General features: G+C 40.5%; 1 protein-coding gene across 1 annotated transcript in view; it reads right to left on the reverse strand.

Annotated features, from left to right (window-relative positions):
- ctnnbl1 (catenin, beta like 1) overlaps positions 1-21,799 on the reverse strand; it is a 78,215-nt gene that overhangs the window by 33,784 nt on the left and 22,632 nt on the right. The window contains exons 9-11 of the mRNA XM_037772824.1: positions 19,913-19,971; positions 17,871-18,019; positions 10,061-10,242 (exon numbers count right to left, since the gene is read on the reverse strand). Of these exons, the coding sequence (XP_037628752.1) occupies positions 10,061-10,242; positions 17,871-18,019; positions 19,913-19,971 (390 nt within the window). The remainder of the gene's footprint in view (positions 1-10,060; positions 10,243-17,870; positions 18,020-19,912; positions 19,972-21,799) is intronic.

The raw sequence follows: 21,799 nt of genomic DNA on the forward strand, positions 1-21,799 counted from the left end.
AGCTAAACTAACTCTTCTTCCGGTTTTGGTGCTTCCGTGTAGTTTGTGTTGGAGCAGCGTAGCCACACGCAACCAACTCACAATTATTTATACGTGTAAGAAGTTACAAACAGTACCTTTAAATAGGCATAATGATATTGTCTTGTGTCGACCGCAGACCCCTGAATTGAATCAAATCGAAATAACATTGTGTCAGACTTCGTGACATCAGCAAATATTGTATCGTCATCCAAAAAACTCAATAGAATATCGTATTGTGATGAAACTTGTGATTTACACTCCTAGTCGATAATGAGTTTACTGCTTTCCAAACACATCTTCTACCGTCTTCGGGACGACGGGACACCAGTAGTCTCGAGTCCTGACGGTACCTGCGGTGTCAAATGTGTACCGTCACGTTTTCAGAATTTTGGCATCGTCTTGGTAATGAAGTATCGGTTCTCGCGACAACCCTAGACATTAACATTTAGCTCTAAGCACCTGCTAGCAAGGCTGCAGATGTAGTCTTGTAGTCTCTCATAACCCCTTAAGCAGTACAAATAATACTAATACTAATACTTGAAAGCAAAGTATTTTTAAGGGGTTTAGTTTTCACCTTTTCCAATTAATGGTCATTAAGGGATTAAAGGCTGCCTGTAATACAAACTATTTGAATTTTAAGGTGGTGAATCAATGGTTAATTAAGGCGGTTTTGTTTAATAGTATCCTCCTCTCTACATGTCTAAAAATCATGAACATTACAACACCTGTAAACTGTGAATGCACTTCACAGTTTTACTGGCTGACTAAGTGGTTGACTGGAGTGGGATTACAGACAGTTAAAACTGTGTGCTCTGGATGTACACCAGGTAGTTTCAGTCCAAGGTCCCCTTATTTTAATGCAGACAACCTTATTTCCTGTACACAATGACAAGGAGGCTAACTGCCATTTCCGAAAGGACGCTACTTTATCAACTTGATCCGAGTGGTAATTGATGTCGCCACCTCCACACCCTGCCGGGGAGGCTATTGATCGCTGGCTGTGGAATGTTCTCTCCAAAGAGTTTAAAACTTAACAGCGGCCGCTCCGCCGAGATCCGTGAAGGGGGCGGAGGCAGGATTACATCTTGAGTACAAGATGGAGGGCAAGGCCGAGTAAAAAGAGCCTTTAGAAAGGTGTCCAATCAATACCTCATTTACATGCTTTGCTGCACACTTACATCTTGAGTATAAAAAAACAAAAACAAGGAACAAACAAGAAGCCAAGAATCATTTCCATCATCTCTCTTTGAGAGTAGCAACGTCTACCACAAAATCTCTAAAAGAGCCACGGTCACGACGAAACAACAGAGGCACATAGCTCCAGAGAGCGGGGAGGACAGAGAACGGGCAGGCAGGCGGGCGGACTGACGAGCGGGTATCAGCTTCGTGCAAAGCAGCGGAACAAAAACACTGACACATCTCCGACAGTATGATAATAATGCACTTAGCGTGTCTAGTCTGATAGTCTGTAGATATGTAGCCTATAAACAAGATATTTTTTTATAAAATACAGTTGTACTGACAGGATACAGTAGAGCACAGAGGCCATTTCCATGCTGATATACGCCTGTTTATTCACCTGAGAGGCACAGTGATCACGCGGATCCCAGCTGGACATCAGTTGAGCCGGAGGTCCTTAATGTGGCCCAGGATGCATTCGCATACACACTGCTAAAAGGAAATGCATAACCCCCCCCCATCACCTGGAAGTTGGAACTACTTCACAGCCAACTTTTGCTTGAGGGATATTTTGCATTCAGATAGCACTATGCATGTCCAAACGCTAGCGTTCGCTCATCCTCCATTAATCATTCACCGTTTGCCTCATCTTTGCCCCAAAGGATCCACAGCCCTAAGTTAACATGCAAATAACCCTGAGTGGCCTGGATTCATTTATTGATTGACAGCTGAAGGAAGTGCTGTGTAGTTGTGAATGACAGAGGAGAACCGATAGGAGGTACTTCACCGAGAGACTGGACAAACTGTGCCCTGGGGAGAGCGATCAGCCTCCCAGCACCACAGGCTAACCTTCCAGGAGGTTATAGACACTTCATTCACTGTCTGAAGGAGAAGGAAGGAATTCTGGTTCTGAACTCTCAGAGGAAGAAGTGGGAAGTCAGGACACATAATTAGTTCATACCGTTGTAATTGTCTGTTTAAACATTCATCATAATGTATAATTTAGCAAAGTCAACACAAGTGACAACATCTTGATGTAAAGTCCAGAACACAACGGCAGTGCACAACGGGCATCAAAACAGCCAGCTTTAATTTAATAGGAGTAATTTATAGTTTCCTGACTGTGGTGTTGAAATCAATGTTGCAAAAGAGACCTGCAGAAATGGAAAGCTAGAATGAACATGCCAGAAAGGTGATGTTAGAGTGCTTTGTTTTCTGATTATATTTCTGCTTTTGTATGTACACACATCTCACTATAAAGCGAGGAATCTCTGTCTTTCTGTGAGTCCTTCGCATACCTGGAGAACCGCTCATCAGATCTACTTCACACTTGGTGTGTTGCTGAGGATACCACGGAATTTGGTGCAATTTGGACCGGCGACATGTTCTATATTAATAAGGGATTGAAGAGACAAGCAAATGGCTCTCTGCGCCGGACATAACGTTAAAAGCGAACTCTTCTTCACCTGGAGTCAAGGAGCGCCGAGCGCTTCTCGACACTGTTGCAAGTGGCACTTCCTCGGGGCCGAGCAATCAGCTCGCTCCGAACGGCCACACGCTCTCAACGGGCAATGCACTAGTTTAGACAATTAGCCTAGTCTCTCTTTCTGTATCTCGCTCTTTTTTTAGAACAGTCATGAAAAGAAAATTCCAATGCTCAGTCTCCATATTAATACTACTGTAGGGGCCACCACTGCTTATTTACTACTCTGAATGCTGTACAGACGTTGTAGCAGTCTCACGGCTTGTGTTTCATCAATCTGCTCCATTAAGCACATGCAGCAAACTTCACCCTAATAATTCCTGGGCCACAGAAAGTACAACCTATAGGCCCATTTGCACTTCAGGAACTTTACCTGGGGACCAAGGACCTCATGAGGAACTAAGGAACTAAACCTGCGTTTTGACCGGGGGGGAACCAGGGACACATTCAGTTCCTGTACGATAGTTCCAGGTGGCAAAAAGTGCTTCGGTAAGTTCAGGAACAGTAGGGGTGGAAGATGCAGTGTTGAATGTTGTTGATCAGTCAAACCAGAACGGTATTCTCTCGAATTAATGCAAAACTAGGGGGGGGGGGGGGCGCCATCATGGAACCAAAAAATATAAACTATAAAGTAGGGCTGTCAAATTTAGTAATAACGGTAATTCATGTTAACGCCACTAATTTCTTTAACGCAATTAATCTTTCGAAAGTTGTAGCGGGCTCAGTTTTAGAGCTAGAGTGAAGATATACTGGTATCATATGAAACTAGAAAACCTAAGGAATCAATTGGTGTCATACCAGCTTGTCGTGAAGGAGGCTAAATAATGCTCCAAAACTTGTGCTAAATTTTGGCGAGGAAAAACTGGCATGGCCATTTTCAAAGGGGTCCCTTGACCTCTGACCTCAAGATATGTAAATGTAAATGGGTTCTACGGGTACCCACGAGTCTCCCCTTTACAGACATGCCCACTTTATGATAATCACATGCAGTTTGGGGGCAAGTCATAGTCAAGTCAGCACACTGACACACCGACAGATGTGGCTGCAGTTTGCCATGTTGTGATTTGAGCATATGTTTTATGCTAAATGCAGTACCTGTGAGGGTATAAAGGATTTGTATAAAGCAAGCATATTTGCCCACTCCCATTTTGATAAAACAAATCTCCCTTTAAAAGGTACATTTTGAAGACAACTATGGACAAACATGCAACTAATTGTGAATAAATATCAATTGACAGCCCTACTATTAATCAGAAATCTCCCTCTTGGTTTCTGATACATTTCTTCTAAATGGTGATCATATCCTTACCTCGTAGAATATTAAGTGTTTTCAGGTAAAACCTTCATATACATCTAAATATACCGCAGCATATTTCATATAGAAACAGAAGATGACGAATCCCCACCAGAGGAAAGACCAAACGTGAAGATGTTAATTAGATGCGTCTTTACACGGGGATCTAACAGCAAATCTCTCCCCCTGAAACACACTAATAATAGGATTACACAGCATGACTCTGACAACACAGATTACAATCGAACTTGAATCATGTAAAACGTTACTGATCTCAATCTGAGCCGACGGCGCTCGGCGCTTGGGAGGGGGAGACGATCAAATGAGAGCTCCATTTGATTCTCTGCTTTGGACTGAAGACGTGTGACGCAAGTTTTCATCATTAAATCCGAGATAACCAAGTTTCTCTATTACAGCCACTTATCTAGTCTCATATATACCGCTATGTAGTCATGCTCTCTAAATCTCCATTTGTTAATATCAGAGGATAGATACTGGTGATAAAGTAATGGACTGATTAAATTCTGTCTTTTTATCTTTGTAATGAAACTGCCGTCATTTGATGGGGGAAATGTTTTAATAAAAGCATCTTATTTCCATCTCTCCCCCCCCGCCCCCCCCTCCTCCCTCGCTTCATACTTCCAACACAGCTACAGAGCCACAATTTTTTCCTAATACAGGTCTCTTTCTGCTAGCATTGCCTCCGTCATTACCTATTTTAGTGCATTCATTAGAAAATAAGGGTCACGACAAGGGCGTTCGCTACACTCGAAGGTGTTTGCGTGGCATTCAAAACATATCATCTACAAAGCCCCCCCACCCCCCGAGAGCCTCTCCCTTGTGCGTTCACTCTCTCCGCCAAACAAACAACCACATGCACACGAGTGCACAAAGCAAGATTCTTCAGAGTTGGAGCCGGAGCTATGACTATTGTGCCTCCGCCATGTAAATTAGTTGTTTACTTCTGCTCCCTCTCGCAATCGCTCGCATCATTAGCCGCCTAAATATAACAACCGGCTGCCACCAATTTCCATCATGCAACCTCATTCCGCTGGTAATGACAGAGCAACATACACCAATAAACCGAGACCCCCAAAAAAACAAGGTGAACAGCAAACAGTGTCGTGACGAGAATATTCATGAGTGGGGAAATGTAATTTGTTGTTTGGATTTTTTTCTTCTTCTCTTCTATCCACTTACGATGTCTCTATTAATTATGCCGTTCTGTATGCTAATATGGGCCCCGGCAATCCCTGGTCATTTGGGCTGTGTCAATTTCAGAAAGGATTTCACGGGGATCAATCTATGCACTGAGGTTTATGATGGAGAGGGGCCGCGGAATGAATGTGAGAGAGGAAGAGGGCTAAGTACGGAAGGACAGAGAGGTCCCTACCTTCCTAATTACTTTTGTTTGAAGCAGCTGATAGTTAATTAATCTACGGTGTTATTGTGTTATTCTGGAGAACCACTTGATTCGCAACATTTTCAATTAGCAGTCTGAGAAAGAGGGTTCACTCAATACACCTTATATTATATATGACACGCATGTCATTACAGCCTATAGCTGTCAGACAAATCAATGGAGGCATGATGGGAAATCCTATACAGGCTGCGTTCATCGCGGAAAACTCATTCCAGAATTGCATTTGCATGTTTAATTGCTGAAACTGTTCATTTGTATGGTTGAATACGGGATAATCTGCTAGATGATGTATGTGCTGCACTCTCTAGCGACGCCACGATTACTATGTCGGCGCGGTCAAGCTGAATGCACGATGGCACAAATGGTTGAACTGATAAATTAGCAACCCCTCTTTTTTTATTTTCCCCTTTTTAATGTTAGATGATACGGGCTACTTGTGTGTATGGAGGACCGCAAGAATCACGGAAAAAGTAATAAAGCATTTAATTAATTAATAACTAATTGTACAATAAAAATAGGAATTAATAAAAAAAAAAATTCAAATTCATTATTAATCTATGAATAAATGGACTGAATTACAAAGTAATTCATTATTTGTCATTTTAATGGCCAACAAAAAGAAGAATTTTAAAAATAATTTACAAATGAAATATGAATCCATCAATAAACATTTCAAATTAAAAAGGGATTTACAAAAACACCATAAAACAGTCAATAAGGATTTTTGCTATTTACGTGACTCTGGTGGTCCTCCATACATGCGCACATAGGGGTATGCGTGAGCATTTATATCATAGTATGAATGTAATCGCCGTCTCTCACAGTTGAAGGTAGCCCATGTACCTGAATTACTTCCTGTATTAGTTCCTGATGATGTGGCACAATGTTGTCTTGTTCACGATATATTGCTTTTACTAACCCACTTTTTGATTTGCATGCTGTGTATCGAGTGCTGCAAGTCTGAATTACTGTCGTACCTGACTGATATCCCACAGCACAATGTGATGTCATTGAGTGTCTTGTTTTGTATGACCAACAGTCTAAACCCCATACATTTTAAATTTACTATAATGTCAAATCCTCCCATTTGAGATGATGGAACAATCAAATATTCAACATTTTGCTTAAAAATTGACTTTTCGATGATCAAAATAGTTTCTCATTCATTTTCTTTCAACCAACTGACTGATTAATTGACTAATTGTTGCAGCTATAATGCGGATAAACTATTTCGATCACGTAAAAGTTCCCATATACGGGATTCAGAGAACTATTATAGCAGCAAACAACTATTAGCAATGTAAAGATATATTAGTGTCCTGAGCAGAGGATGAAGTCGCTCTCCCTACGTGTGTGTGTGTGTGTTGTAATCCGAGTTTCTCCGTGTTTTGTTGACATAGCCGGGCCGGCCGCGAGTGCATGTGAGTCTTAAAATGGTTTTGACATTGGCTTTGGGGTAAAAATAATAAAATAAAATGAACATGCCACTTCTATCTGACCTCCACAGGGGGGATGTGAAAGTTGTGTAGGAATAAAGGGATAGTTCAGGTGTTATGAAGTACTTATCCATAGTCAGTATTATTACCTTCAGTAACCTAAAAAACGAAAATCAATATTTGTTTAAGTGTACACCATATTTCGAATGTTTTTAGCGCTTTACCTTGCCGTCATACAGCCCTTTCCTTCTCCTTTCCGACGGGGAACTGAACTGAAAGTGAAACTTTATCTATGCTCTCTTCAAAGACTCCATTGACAAAAACAGAATAGACAAGTTTCACTTTCAGTTCAGTTCCCGGTCCGAAAATATAAGTACCTCATACAACCCCACTTCAAAACACCTCAACTATCCCTTTAAGCCATAACTGGGGTTTATGATTATAAATCAACAAACCTCTTCTCCTTGCACTGTTGATCAGATGAAATACACATGAATTTGTGTGTGGAATTAGATGTCTAAATCACATATAACCAAAATCATTTGATTACATTTTAACTTGTAGTACAGTAGGTTTTACAAGATGTCTTGGACATATTTGCTGGTAAAGAATTAGTCTATATGTACAGTATATATGGTAATTACTGTGAAGTTTACATAGTTGGCTTTGAAGTATCCTAAACTACCTTTACCATTTAGCTTCCAAGCAGGAGGTGTCAACAAACAGAGCAGCTGAAGCCAGCATCATACCAATTTTCCCCTCTCCAAAACAAATCCAATACATCATCCTCATAGTGTGGCTCTCAAGATACAGTTTTGGTTGAGAAACACACACATATCTAGACCACACCTGCCAAAACCTCACAGGGTGAAAGAGCCTCTAGGGTGGATTTCCACGTCTCTTTTCTCTCATTCTCTCATCGTCTTTTAAGTGTGTGTCGGCCTTGCCAGGGGCTTCAACACACAGGGGGGAGAAGGTTTGACTGTTAGGACGGGTTATCTTCCACACTCTTCCTCCTGCTGCTCGAGGAGGTCAAAGGTTAATTCATCCAGTCCCTGGGTGAGACGGGACACAATGGAAGACAATTTGTTCTCTCCTCTGCGGGGCTGGGAAGCCCCACCGGATGAACCAAACTTAATTAATACAGACAGAGAGAGAGAGAGAGAGAGAGAGAGAGAGAGAGAGAGAGAGAGAGAGAGAGAGAGAGAGAGAGAGAGAGAGAGCGAGGACGGGTTCCACATTTTTGAACGTAGGTGATCAAACAGAGAGCAGAGAGATGGACAGAGTTTCTACCTCTTTTTCTTTCGGTCTCTATTCTGTTTTATTCTCTCGCCCTGCATCGCGCGGACGTCCTACCCCTTTTCTCTCGCTGGCTCTTGTTTGCGCTTCCTATCTCTCACTCAGAGACAAGAGAGGTTCGAGAGCACAGGCAGGAAAATCAATCAAGATTGGATTGATAGTGTAAACTGACAGGCCCGAAGAGGCAGCAAACCGTGATACATGAGCAGATTAGGATCGAGTGTGTCTGCAAGAAACGGGCGTGACTACACATTGCAGAAAACTAAAGCGGGGGGTGGTGGGGGAATTAACCCGTCGTGATTAGTGCAATTACTTAAATTAGTGCAGTCGGCAAACTAAAGATTTAATTACTTGACAAATAACAAAAATTATGAGATTTGAAGGAAGTTAGAGAAGTAGCCCAAACACTGTCAATCATCATCTTCACCATCATTACCTCAGGCATTATCATATTCACCATAGACTGAATAGAAGAAGTGGACGTAGTCACCGTGACGTCATCCATTGGTTTGTGGACTGCTGTTTTGAAGCCTCGAGTTCGCCATGTTGGTTATTTGCAACCACAAGTGACACGAGAGGGTGGAGCCAAAGAACGTATATGGCCAAGAAGTGATTCAGTCAATTGTTTGTTCCATTGCAACATCAGCGCACAGCAGAAAAGGTACGCTTCTGCCATTTAGGAGAGCGAAAACCTGATGCCAGTAAAAAGTGAAACCAAATTATTTCTCTTCTATTGTAATATTCTACTGAAATGGCCTGTGTTGAACAATAAGATATTATAAATATAATAAGCTTTTTCAGTCCAAAATGGCGGCAGCGGCTGTTGTGGAGTTTCATCTCTTTGCTTCTATACTCTTTGGTGGAGCTAAGTACAACCGAATGCTGAATAAGACATTTTTAGGCGACCAAAAAGGTTGTAATTAACTTTCATGAACAGAAAAGACACTGTGAAAGGGTTAAAGTTGGAAGACGAAAATGCGGACTCCCAGACCGGACAACACCGTGGTAAGCTTTTTACTTGCATTTACACTTCAAAAATCATAAAAGTGCTGGTCATTTGCTAAGATTATCTTGCTGAAGAAAACGTGTAAGTATCATAAACGTTTGTTTGCCACAGAGCTTATTTTCTCTAATAATCCAAGCTTCACTTTTCAGACCCCGCAGCTGCTCACTGATGTTCACATTATAACGTTTCAATAGATGTTACATGGAACCTTTAAAAGAATGCCATTTGGTGCTGATCAGGTAAGAGTTAAATCTGTATATATTTGGAATAGTTTAAACAAATTGCATGACTAAGAACAGATTTTTCTCTGGAAATATATTTCACTGTCACCTGTCACTTTTACATCCTGCTTAGCTTTCATGTGCAAGCAAAGCTCAAAACTCTGCAGGGCATGTACTGTATGCGTTTTACAACTAAATCAAATGCTGCCAATTTAAAATGCTCCCAGCCCTTATCTACCATTCGGACCACCTTTGGTCCTGAACACAGCCTGTTGCAGGATTTCACAGTTCTCAGCAAATGAAAAAAAACATGGAAATTATTTTCCAATAACTTCTCTCATTTTTCAGGCATTTGCAGCGCTTGAACTAGTCCCCAATACCGATTTCCCAGGGCACTAGGGAAATAAAACCTGATTTCCAAATCATATTTACATTGTATGTGTGGAAGCCATTGATCTCAAGCAACTGGTGTGCTTTTACCCCGGTGGTTTGGTTTCCATTGGTTTGTTTCGTTTATCCGTTTGTGACATTTAATCTGCTGCTGATGGCATTTAATTGAAAAATAGTGCAATGATGTCACGCCTCTGCTTTCACTGTTTGGCCCGACAGGTCACACCACTATAACAGGTCAAAGCAGCGTTTTTGCAGCTGCCTTCATGAAGTCGTTTGCTGTCACCTTGATCTAATTAGTGACTGACCTTCATGCTCCTTCTCTGAAGCACCTGTTTTCTTCATCTTCTTCGGGGTTTTCATGAAGAGTGGAAAGATGGTTCGCAAGCCCAGGATGTCCACGAACTTATGACAGTTATCTGCTCCCTCTGGTCCGATCATCCCGTGGTCCAGGACCTTCATGGCGCTGGTTCGAGACATTTTCTTTTCTCTGTAGCAGAGGGAGAGGAAACAATGCTGATGTCAGAGTTGCTTATTGTTTCAATAGGTATAAAGAACATGCATATTTGCAATGAAGCACCCTGAAAAGGTGTCAGTAAAGATAGCTGCCATAAAAACTTTTGGGTGATCTGGCAATAAAACACTATTTTTACGTATTTATTTTTAAAAAATCATTTCAGCCTTGAATTTTATGCTCTTATTTCTAGCAGTATTATTCCTAAATAATATGAATATTTGTTTATGGGAATGACTGAATCAGCTAATGCAATACAAGTGGACCCTAAAGTTTTACATTTTACCTTAGTACTCAAAATAATGGGTGGAACAAACATGGCATTTTACAGTGATGCTGCTACAAAACAAAATTGCAGAATTTTAACAGGAAAAAAACACTGGATTTAATTGGAGTTTAAATATATTATAGGGCTGTCAATCGATTAAAATATTTAATCCCGATTAATAGCATGATTATTCATAGTTAATCGCGATTAATAGCAAATGAATCGCACATTCTTTATCCGTTCAAAATGTACCTTAAACAAGCAGTTTACAACAAGTTTGTGAAGTTAAAGGAACAGCGTGTGACATTTCTGGGGATCTGTTAGCAGAAATGTTTCATGTTTTCATTGGTGTGTAAACATCTGAAAATAAGAATCATGTTTTCATTAGCTTACGATGAGCCTTTCATATCTACATAGGGAGTGGATCCTCTTCACGGAGTCCGCCATGTTGCTCCGCCATGTTTCTACAGTAGCTCAGAACGGACAAACCAAACACTGGCTCTAGAGAGAGCCTTTAGCATTGTTACGTTACCTTCTCGACACGCTTGTGAAACTGCGGTAACGCGATATGTAGAGTGCAACACCGTGGTACCGCCAGCCGCTGTCCGACTTCTGAGGCTCCCAAAGTGGTGTTATTATGGTATGGACGGCCTCTGAGCGAGGCTAACGGCGTTACCACGGTTTTGCACTCGGCGGCTCACGTTACCACAGTCCTGGATAAAAGGAGGAGGGAGCGGAGGGGTATTCAGTTGGTTGCAATCTGCAACCACACCACTAGATGTCACCAAATCCTACACACTGTACCTTTAAGAGAGTTTGGTGACTACAAACTTGGAACACAAACAAACCTCACAGTAAAAAATCTGACAAGTTCAAGATAAAAATTTTCTTGCATGAGGCACATTGAGATTTGATCACTAAAAATTAAATGAAATTCTGCCGACTACACACATCTCCACTCTCAAAATATATTTAATTTATATTAGTTTGAGTTGTCAGCCCATCAGAGTCCAGCAAACTGCATATGAGATCATATGAGAAACACCCAAAAGCAAAGAAATGTCCACAAATATTTCTCTCATCCACTAATCGACTCACAGTTGAGCTATGACAAAATCAGAGTGTACCTTGAACTAAACTAATTATTACTAGTGCTGTCAATCAAATAAGATATTTAATCGTGATGAATCACATGATTGTCTATAATTAACTACAATTAATCGCACATTTTTTTATCTGGTCAAAATGTCCCTTAAAAAGGGAGATTTGTTAAGATTTTAATACTAAAATAAAAAAAACATGCTTGCTTTGGGCAAATGTATGGTTATATTTATTATTAGAAATCAATTAACAACACAAAACAATGAAAAATATTGTCCAGAAACCCTCACAGGTACTGCATTTAGCATAAAAAATATGCTCAAATCATAACATGGTAAACTGCAGCCCAACAGACAACAACAGCTGTCAGTGTGTCAGTGTGCTGATTTGACTATGACTTGCCCCAAACTGCATGTGATTATCATAAAGTGGGCATGTCTGTAAAGGGGAGACTTGTGGGTACCCATAGAACCCATTTTCATTCACATATCTTGAGGTCAGAGGTCAAGGGACCCCTTTGAAAATAGCCATGGCAGTTATTCCTCGCTAAAATTTAGTTCGGAGTGTTATTTAACCTCCTTCACGACAAGCCCATTACAACCTAAAAATGGCACATTGCATTAATGAAATTTGTGCCGTTAAAACAAATTTGCGTTAACTTTGACAGCCCAACTTATTACTAATTTTTCTCATCATGAGCCACACAATATTTTTTAAAAAAATAGAAAATTATTAAAAAAAAAAAAATGCAACTTTAAACAAGATAAAATAAGCAGTTGTTTCCATGTTAATTCTGAAAACTTATTTCAAGGTAGCAAACAAATTATTAAGACTACCACAATAGAAGATGACAAATGTGTGTTCTGTCAAACAAATAAATTATAGTTATATTCATCTGTTTTCCATCATCAAAGCACTGGCACGATAACCGGGACAAACTGTTTCATGCTCCGTCTACACTCCCCCCCCCCCCCCCCCCCCCCCCCGCGCTCCACGCCTCCTCTCGGGAAATGTAGCTGTCTGTCACGGTGTCACTTCCTCCGTTCCCACCAATGACAGATGACAGTGTTTATCTCAGAGGAGGGACACATATTTCAGGCAGTTGAGTCTGGTTCTCCAGACAGACACATTATGTATGATGGACGGCTGGAGAGGCCACGGGGGGAGCGACACACAGTGTACTTTCCGAAGGGAAACTAGGCAATTCAGTTGGGAGACAGGTGACTTAACTCAACATCCCGGTGTTGTGAACTATGCCGTCGACGATATCTGGTGGGTGCTAGCGTGACAGCAGCAGTAGGTTTTTGATTAGACTCAAATTCTAGATGGAGAATCGCTCAGAGATGGCTGGCCCTGGCTGAAGAGTTTATTCACCTTTGCTGACTGACCTGATCAGCCTAAAATAGCGATACACATGAGAATCGCAATATTATGTTTTGCGATACTGTGTCGATTCTCCAAAACACTGTATTGATTCATAATTAACCTCTTAAACCCGGCCACTATTCTGTCTTTCAAAAGGGTGCAGCGGACTGAGTTTTAAAGCTAGAGTGAAGCTACTGGCAACATGGAACTAGAAAACCTAACGAATCCATTGGTCATGTCATACTTCCATGTCGCAAAGGAGGCTAAATATCGCTTCAAAGATATGCTAAATTTTGGCGAGGAAAAACTGGCATGGCCATTTTCAAAGGGGGTCCATGACCTCTGACCTCAAGATATGTGAAAGAAAATGGCTTCTATGGGTACCCACGAGTCTCCCCTTTACAGACAAGCCAACTAATTCCATGCAGTGTTGGGCAAAAACCGTGCAGTTTTATACATGCAGTATAAATGTGTTATTTTCTCCTATTCTAAAGATGGTGTATTTGAATATTTCTGCATACTGGGGTCCATAAACAGTCTTGGAATTGCATAAATTGGGTATGAGTGGAAAGCTGAGACTCTTGTGGATCGAATGAACCCAATTGTATTCATGTGTGATGATGTTAGCCCCCGTAGTAGCCATTTCACATAGTGACTTTTTGTACTCAAATGGTGGTGTCTTTATACTATGACAGTTTTCTTAAAATTAGATTTTAAAAAAATCGCAATATATCGCAACAATATATTATATAATAATAATATTGAATCGTTACCCCATGTATCATGATACATATCGTATCGCCAGATTCTTGCCAATACACAGCCCTACAGCCTATACGCCCCAAAGTCTGCCCCAAAACATTCTCAGACATGATCAGAAACTTTTTTTTAAAACTACTGGTGCTATACTCCCCACACACTGAGTATATACTGTAGTGCTTAGACATCTGTAAAAATGGCAGCCGTACATCAGACTTTAAGAGGAGGTGTCTAGTCTGACAAACATTTAGCTGTGCCGGGAACTCATCAAGGCACCAGGTGTGAAATCTGTATGTAGCACAAGGCTGAAGAGGCCTGGTAGGAATTGAAATGGAGTTTTTGATGGAAAACCAATAAATGTGTCTCAGTGAGTGGAGATGAATTTTTTTTTTTGTATTATGTCGCTCTCATTTTTTTTTTTTTTTTTTTTTTTTGCAGCTGCATTGTGTCTTGGTTAGAAAACAAAAGCTGAAAACTACAATGAAACTGAACAAGTTAAAACTGATAATGAAGGAAAAACTTGGAGCTTTGGTGAGTTAAAGGGACAGTCAAGCAATTTAGTGCTGCACATCCATAAAGAGAAAGATTAAAAAAAGAATCGTTCTTTTTACCATCTTTCTCTGACTGATAAAAGTTCACATCTTTAAAAACACCACACCTCCAGTTTGTAAAACAAGCCATCTGTTAAAATGTTCAAAAATCTAAAGCCCAATCTGAGATAACCCTGACGACATCACTATGCCCTCAGAATACAGCCACCGAAGTCATTATTATACAACTGTTTTCACAGGCTGAGTCGTACTCCTCGGGAAGAGTAAACTGACCATTTATTAAAAATGACGTGGAGTTTAAAACGTAAACAGGTTTGGGTCGTATGTGCTGCTGTATGCCTTTTGGAGAGGTTTTCAACTTGTTTTATTTCATTTCCGTTTTTTGATTTACAATGATCCCTTTTTTTCCAATTTCTTTTATTGTGTTTTTTTATTTTAGTTATACATTTTGCCTTTGATGTCTTACACCGGCTGTGATTCTATAGTTTCTTCTAATATTTTGACTGTATTTTGAATTCAGATGTGTTTAACTACATCCTCGATTTAAAAAAGAATATTGAAAGAAATAAAATAAAAGTCAGCACAATGAAAGACTGTGAATGTATTATGATTAATGCATTAATGATAATGGCATGATAATGTAGGATACATCTATCTAGTGTTGTGGTGGTGGTGGTGGTGGTATCAATAGGTGAAATACAACACTGAACTATTAATCAATTCCTACATGTGGGGGACCTGCTGTAGGATTGCTGTTTAAAGGGACTGTTTGTCACTTCTTACACGTATAAATCACCCGGGTCGGTGTCCCATGCCCGCTCACTGCTCGCGTGTGGCTACGCTGTTCAGACAAGACTCCAACACAAACTACACGGAAGCACCAAAACCGCAAAGTTCTATCTGGTGAAGCCCGTCTGTTAAACAGTGTTGGCCGCGATCGGAGGATGCGGGGGGGGAGACCGTAGCTTTGGTCTCCAGGGCCGGAGTCTCTGCTGTACTCTGCTCCTCTGCCTGCTTGCCTTCACTCAGCTCGCTCCACCTCACATGCATGCGCGCACACTACACACTGCAGAAGACTTCGTAGCTCTGAGAATATCTAGTGAATGTACAGTGGACGTTTGTGCAGAAATAACTGCTGCCGCTCCTCCAGACCAACAGAGGTTTTCAGTGTTTTGTGAAGTGACGGAGCTCCGCAGCGAGAAACGTTATTGTCTCCGACCGGGTGCCGGTGTCTCCCCTGTTCCCTCCGGCTGCGTTCGGGAGGATGAAGCAGGAAAAAGCCAACACTAGGATCAGCAGTGATTCATGGAGAGACCTTTGTCTGGTCAGCTAACATTACTGCCAAGCAGGTGAAATATAGAGTGATATTGTGGTTTTAGCTGACGTGTGTCGCCTCACTGTTTTGGGCGATGCTCGTTCATGTCTATTTAGAGCGAGCAAGCACAAGCCCGACGCTGACTTTCGTTGACTTAACGGCCACAGGTGTCGCTGTTAACAAGCATTTCTGATTCTTACAAACAGTCCCTTTAACACGCAAGTATAAATCCACCATAGCTTACCAATGTTCATCTTGTTTCAAACAAAGCTCATGTTCTGTGCACTGTAAGTATTTAGAAGAATGAATGAAAGGTATCAGAAATTAAATTATCTTGTATTCTTACAAATTCCAAATTACTTTCTAAAAGTCATATCTCAGCTTGCTCTTTCTCCCTCCCTCCCTCCCTTTCTGCCTTCCCCTTCCTCCGGTTCCCCGGTGGATGATTTAACAGAAAAGGGGTTTTTGCATCCAATAATGAGATATTGATCAGAGCCTTAAATCTACGTGTCCAATGATGTGATTATCAGCGCAGGGGGTGCGGAGGCTGTGAAGGTTTCATAAATGCGCGTAATGTGTCTTTATGACTCCTTTAAGGTCACATCTCTGCCTTGCTGCGCTCCACCAACTGTTGATTGATTGGATCAGCAGTCTCGCCAGGCAATATAGCAGACGGACGTGCTGGTCTGTGCAGCGCTGCTATGCTATGAGTGTTCGGATTTTCACAGTACAGAAAGCACTGGGGGGAAAAGGCTTCAAGAGATGTTCTATACTGGGCTCAACACCGTATACTTTCCTTTTAAAGAATAGCACTGAAGCAATTATTGCCCACTTGTTGTAAATTCCTCATTACTGCATGTTGTAGGAGGCTAGTATTACATTGGGAACATACTCCATACATAATGCATTTGTTCTTCTAGAAATTGTGTAAAGAATTTGCAAGAGGAAACCTATTAAGTGACACTGATTATACTTAGTAATTAACTACAACAAATATATTGTTTTATCTCTGACTAAACTTTTCCAAAACAATAGCTTTCAAATATTGACAGTCTGCAATTGTCTCTTTTTTTTTACCTTCAACAAGCAGAATAATTAATGTTTACAAAGTAGGCATCAATCTTCTAATAACAGCTTGCAATAACTTGTCCACCATGGATATTGGTAAAGCAAAAACTGTTAGGGGTATGAACAAAGAATCAGAAATAATGAGAAAGAATGCAAACAAGGAAGTTCTGTTGTGTTCATAATAGAGCTGCACAATTAATCGAACGTTAACCGCGATCGCGATTTTTGGCGATAATTAAATATTGACGTTTAAAATGCTCCGCTCATAGAAAACTCTGCTGCATAAATCAAGCGCTTCCTAAACTAACAGCTAGAGATGAACCGTTACTTGTCGTCAGTGTGGAAGTTCTTCAGTGTGAGGGGAAGAAGACACAAAGCTGCAATTTGTCACAACTGCAAGTCCAAAATAAGCCGTGGAGGAACGACCTTTAAAACATTTGGAACAACTAACTTAATCAGACGCTTATTATATTGTAATTCATTCACATGATGCTGCTCAGAGTAATCATGGTGACCGGCTCGTCTCACAACAGCACGGAGCTGAGGAGCTCCGGTAACAGAGGTTCAATTGAGTTACATTATGGTGCGTTCAAACTCTGCTCAGTAAAAAACATTTGGCGATGGTAAATTATAATGTTATCGTGATGCGTTCAAATGTAATCTTGTAAAATGTAGTTTTTGACGAGAAACTTGATTAAATCCAGTTTTGAAGTAATATAAAATAGACAGAGAGGGAATTATGACCTGTTTAACTTCCTTACACTAGCTCTAAGCAGCTATTAAAATGAAAATGCAATCTATTATTTCCTCATCATTTGAATTGTGTGTTTTTGTGCAAATACCTTCTTTAGATGACAATAACAAAGTAAAAGGATAACTGTTTTTGATGGTTGGAATGTAGCGCAACATGGAAGTGAAAGCAGCGCCAGTTTTAGCCTATTCCACTGATCCAACAGGTGGTAGTAACAGGCAAAAAAAATTTAGTAATATGCCAAAAAAGTCCAGAAAGAAGAAGACTGCAAGCTTGCAAACACAGATGTAAACAATGTCCAATTCAATATAAATATATTTAAAAGAAATCAGCTTTGTCTTATGTGGAAGGAAATGCACTCCACAGTAGAGAAGCCTAGGAGTAAGAGCCACTGCTGGCATTTCTTATAGTGTGCTGCAGCCTCACCTAAGCATGAGATTCATTAGCTGAAGCCCTTCCCCTCTGAGGAAACGGTCCCGATTGGCTGCCAGCATGAGGCAGGAACACAGAGCGTCGAAGAGGTTCTCCATCATCTCCTGCTCCTCGGCTGTGGACGGGTTGTGACGTTTGAACACCTGAGAGGGAAGGCGAGAGGAGAGAGCCCCACCGAGGGAAGGGAGTGTTTAGAAAGGAAAACCCAGGCAGCCATGTTGCTTTTGCATGAAAATGAGATTCTTTGAAACACAGCAACAGCTTGTGAAATGGTTTTATTAGAGTAGTATGGGAAATGTGGGTGATATGAGCTCCTTTAATGATGAGAAGGAAAAAGCCCAACATGACAGAAACATTAGACAGGTTCATACTATAATTAAGAGAACAAAAGGAGACAGGCTGGCCCAAAAAAATAACTTTAAAAAAAAAAAAAAAAAAAAAAAAAAAAAGGAGACAGGCTGGGATAATGGAAACACCCACTACCAACATGCTTGTCAGTGGGTAACTATAATTTGTATTTCTGCTAGGGCTGTCAATCGATCAAAATATTTAATTGCGATTAATCGCATGATTGTCCATAGATAATCGTGATTAATCACACATTTTTTTATCTATTCAAAATGTACCTTAAAAGGGAGATTTGTCAAGTATTTAATACTCTTATCAACATGGGAGTGGGCAAATACTGTATGCTTGCATTATGCAAATGTATTTACGTATATATTTATTGTTCAATCAAAATCAATTAACAACACATCCTCACAGGTACTGCATTTAGCATAAAAAATATGCTCAAATCATAACATGGCAAACTCAAGCCAAACGGGCAACAACAGCTGTCAGTGTGTCAAGTGTGCTGACTTGACTAGGACTTGCCCCAAAACTGCATGTGATTATCATAAAGTGCAAGTTTGGAGCATTATTTAGCCTCCTTTGCGTCAAGCTAGTATGATACAAATGGATTCTTTAGGTTTTTTAGTTTCATATGATAGCAGTGTCTTCATTCTAGCTTTAAAACTGAGCCCGCTACAAAAGCCTCCGAAAAGATCGGCGGCCCGTCATATTTTTAAGAGGTTGATTAAAATACATTAAAAATCGCAAGTTATAGTGCATTAAAGAAATTAGTGGCGTTAAAAAGAATTTGCGTTAACGCGTTGTTATTATTGCATTAACTTTGTCAGCCCTAATTTGAAGGCATGCCAAACTAGCCGCTAGGCAAAGCATGTTACTTGGTGACATCACCATGTTACGGAAGAAAAGGCGGGACTTCAAGCGAGGTGTTTCAGGCAGTTCAGGAGCAGCGTTTCTGTGGTGGAGAGGAACTCCCTTTGGCGTGGACTTTGCGCTTTGTAACTTTGCAGATCTTTTACATAAGAAAAAAAACTATATAACACACTAAAGGAAAAGGAAAAAGCACAAAAGCATAATATGTCCCCTTTAAGAGCTAATAGGGGGGGTATCTATAATTTGTATTTGTGCTCAGAGTAGGTATGAGTGAGGTTAATCGTAAAAATAGGCTTGGGGTTAGACTGGGCTTGGTGTGGACCCACATGTTAGAGTACCACCACTCAGTATACGGCTCATGGTTAGAGCTGCAACGATCAATCCATTAGTTGTCAACTATTAACTTAATCGGCAACTATTTCGCTAATCTATTAAACGGTTTGAGTCATTATTTGAAGAAAGAAAAAGTCTAAATTCTCTGTTTCCAGCTTCTTAAATGTCTACGACAGTAAACTGAAAATCTTTGAGTTGTGGAAAAAACGAGACATTTGAGGACGTCTTCTTGGGGTTCGGGAAACACGGCATGTTTCACCCATTTTATAGACCAATCGATTAATCGAGAACATAATTAACAGATTATTCGACAATGAAATAATCGTGAGCTGCAGCCCTACTCAAATCTTTAGTCTGGAGATGCTCATATTTGAGAAATGACTGGGCTTCACCCCCGCGAGGCTCAAATGGATGACAGGTAAATAAGAAAAGGTAGTGGTAAAGCAAACTAAAAATAGAGAGTAAAAACTGAATCTTACAGATAGTTGCTGCAGTAACACATCAATGCCATCCATCTCTCCCAATAATTCTCTGGTATCTGTGGAAAAGAGAAGAAATATAGAGGGAGAAGATAAAAATGGAGTAACAGGACAACAGGGAGATTAAATTGAGATGGTTGCAAAAAAAAAAAAAGAACAGACATTTAGGGAGCGGAAGGAGGACAGAAAACAGTCTGAGAAAAAAAAGGTTTAAGTGGATAGATGGAAGCAAAAGAGAAAAAGACAAAGAGAGGGAGGGAAAGACAGAAGTGCTACAACGGCATTCAAAGAGCATAAACACTGACTAACACATTGGCTACGAGGGACCTCCAGAGAGAGAAAATGAGGGCACGGAAAAATATATATGCATTATTCCATCTAAGCCTGAGTATTAAAAATGTTTGTTATGGTTACACAACACAATTCTACTTCTTAGTGCTCCCAAATGGCAGAGAGGGCAAAAATGTCTTAAATTTAAGGATGTCAACACCCAGAAATCTTGTAAACTGACAGCAGAGGCCTGTGCTACGTAACGAGTTCATCTTCTTGTTAACAGGTTTAACTAACCCTAACAACCGCGATCACGCTAAGCGGTCCTACGAAGGTCAACCCAGGGTTTCCCAATCTGGTTATGAGCGCGTTCATGTGAAAGGGGCCGGTGTTTGTAGCATGTGACCAATCAAAAACATGGACAAGTCTACTGTCAGCTGAGCGGCATATTTTACAAACAAAGAGCAAACTTTAAATATGAGACAAATATGAAGAAGTTAAACACACAATCCAGAATAAAGTAACACGGTTGAAGCTGCCAAATGCAGGAAGGACAGCTGGCAAAAGAAAAAAAATGCCGACTGTGTGAATGCGTAAATTAACAGACTTATAATATCACTGCCCCGTCTAGAGCATAATAGATCTGAATATAATTACTTTGTGTATTCTGTTAAATTGTTGCTCATAGAATATAGAATGGCAAACTGTGAGATTACTTTATTACTCCCTTTAGGAAAATTGAGGCGTGTGACGCTTCTATGCTTCTTTCAGCTGCGTCCCCTGACTCCGGGGGCGTGAAACAGACTTGGCAAATAAAAAATAAATAGAAGAACATAATTCAAAGCAATAAGAAGACTTACTTTCGTATCTTATAATCACCCACAGCATACATAAAAGTACCGGTAGCAAAGTAACGCAAGGCAATGCATACAATCTGTGGAACTGTTAACGCATGACTCCAAAGTCTGTTTCACACCGTCAATGACCAGCTTTCCTTTCTGCATTTGTTAGTTTAAACTGTGCTGCTTTTAGCCTGGATATCGACTTTAACTTCTTCGTATTTGTGTAATATTACCTGAGGATCCTCACACCGAGCTTTGATTGGTCAGTAGGCGGTGCTTTTATACAAGTTGATCACTTATTTCGAACATAACCCGCTCCAGAGCAGGTTAGGTAACACCTAGGAGCAGTTGTGCATCAGTTACCATGGCGATCTTACCCAGTAAGAAGTGAACCACCGTTCTGAAAACAATTCTTTTCTCACACACGTATAGCTGGATGTATGTTTGATTCTGAAAGCATTATTTCCTGTAGGACTGAAAACCCTGAAGGGTTAACCCTGCAGTTACCTCGCTAACCCCAAATCCTGCTTCGTAGTACGGGCCTCGGTAAGTGGCACGACGTACGCCCACGTTTACCCACAATATTTTGTGCTTTGCATTTGTTACTTTCTCATAACTAATAAAATACAGTGAATCTCCAGGGAAAATTAGTTAGTAGAACTGAGATGTTGTTCTCCTTCACAGCAGTAAGCTTTCTTTTTTTCTTCTTTACATATAAACCCTTAAGTAAAATTTGACAGTAGGAAGGGATAATTACATTCAAATTAGCACATCA

Source organism: Sebastes umbrosus, chromosome 6 (genome assembly GCF_015220745.1).
Source record: "Sebastes umbrosus isolate fSebUmb1 chromosome 6, fSebUmb1.pri, whole genome shotgun sequence".
In the NCBI taxonomy this organism is placed as follows: Eukaryota; Metazoa; Chordata; class Actinopteri; order Perciformes; family Sebastidae; genus Sebastes; species Sebastes umbrosus.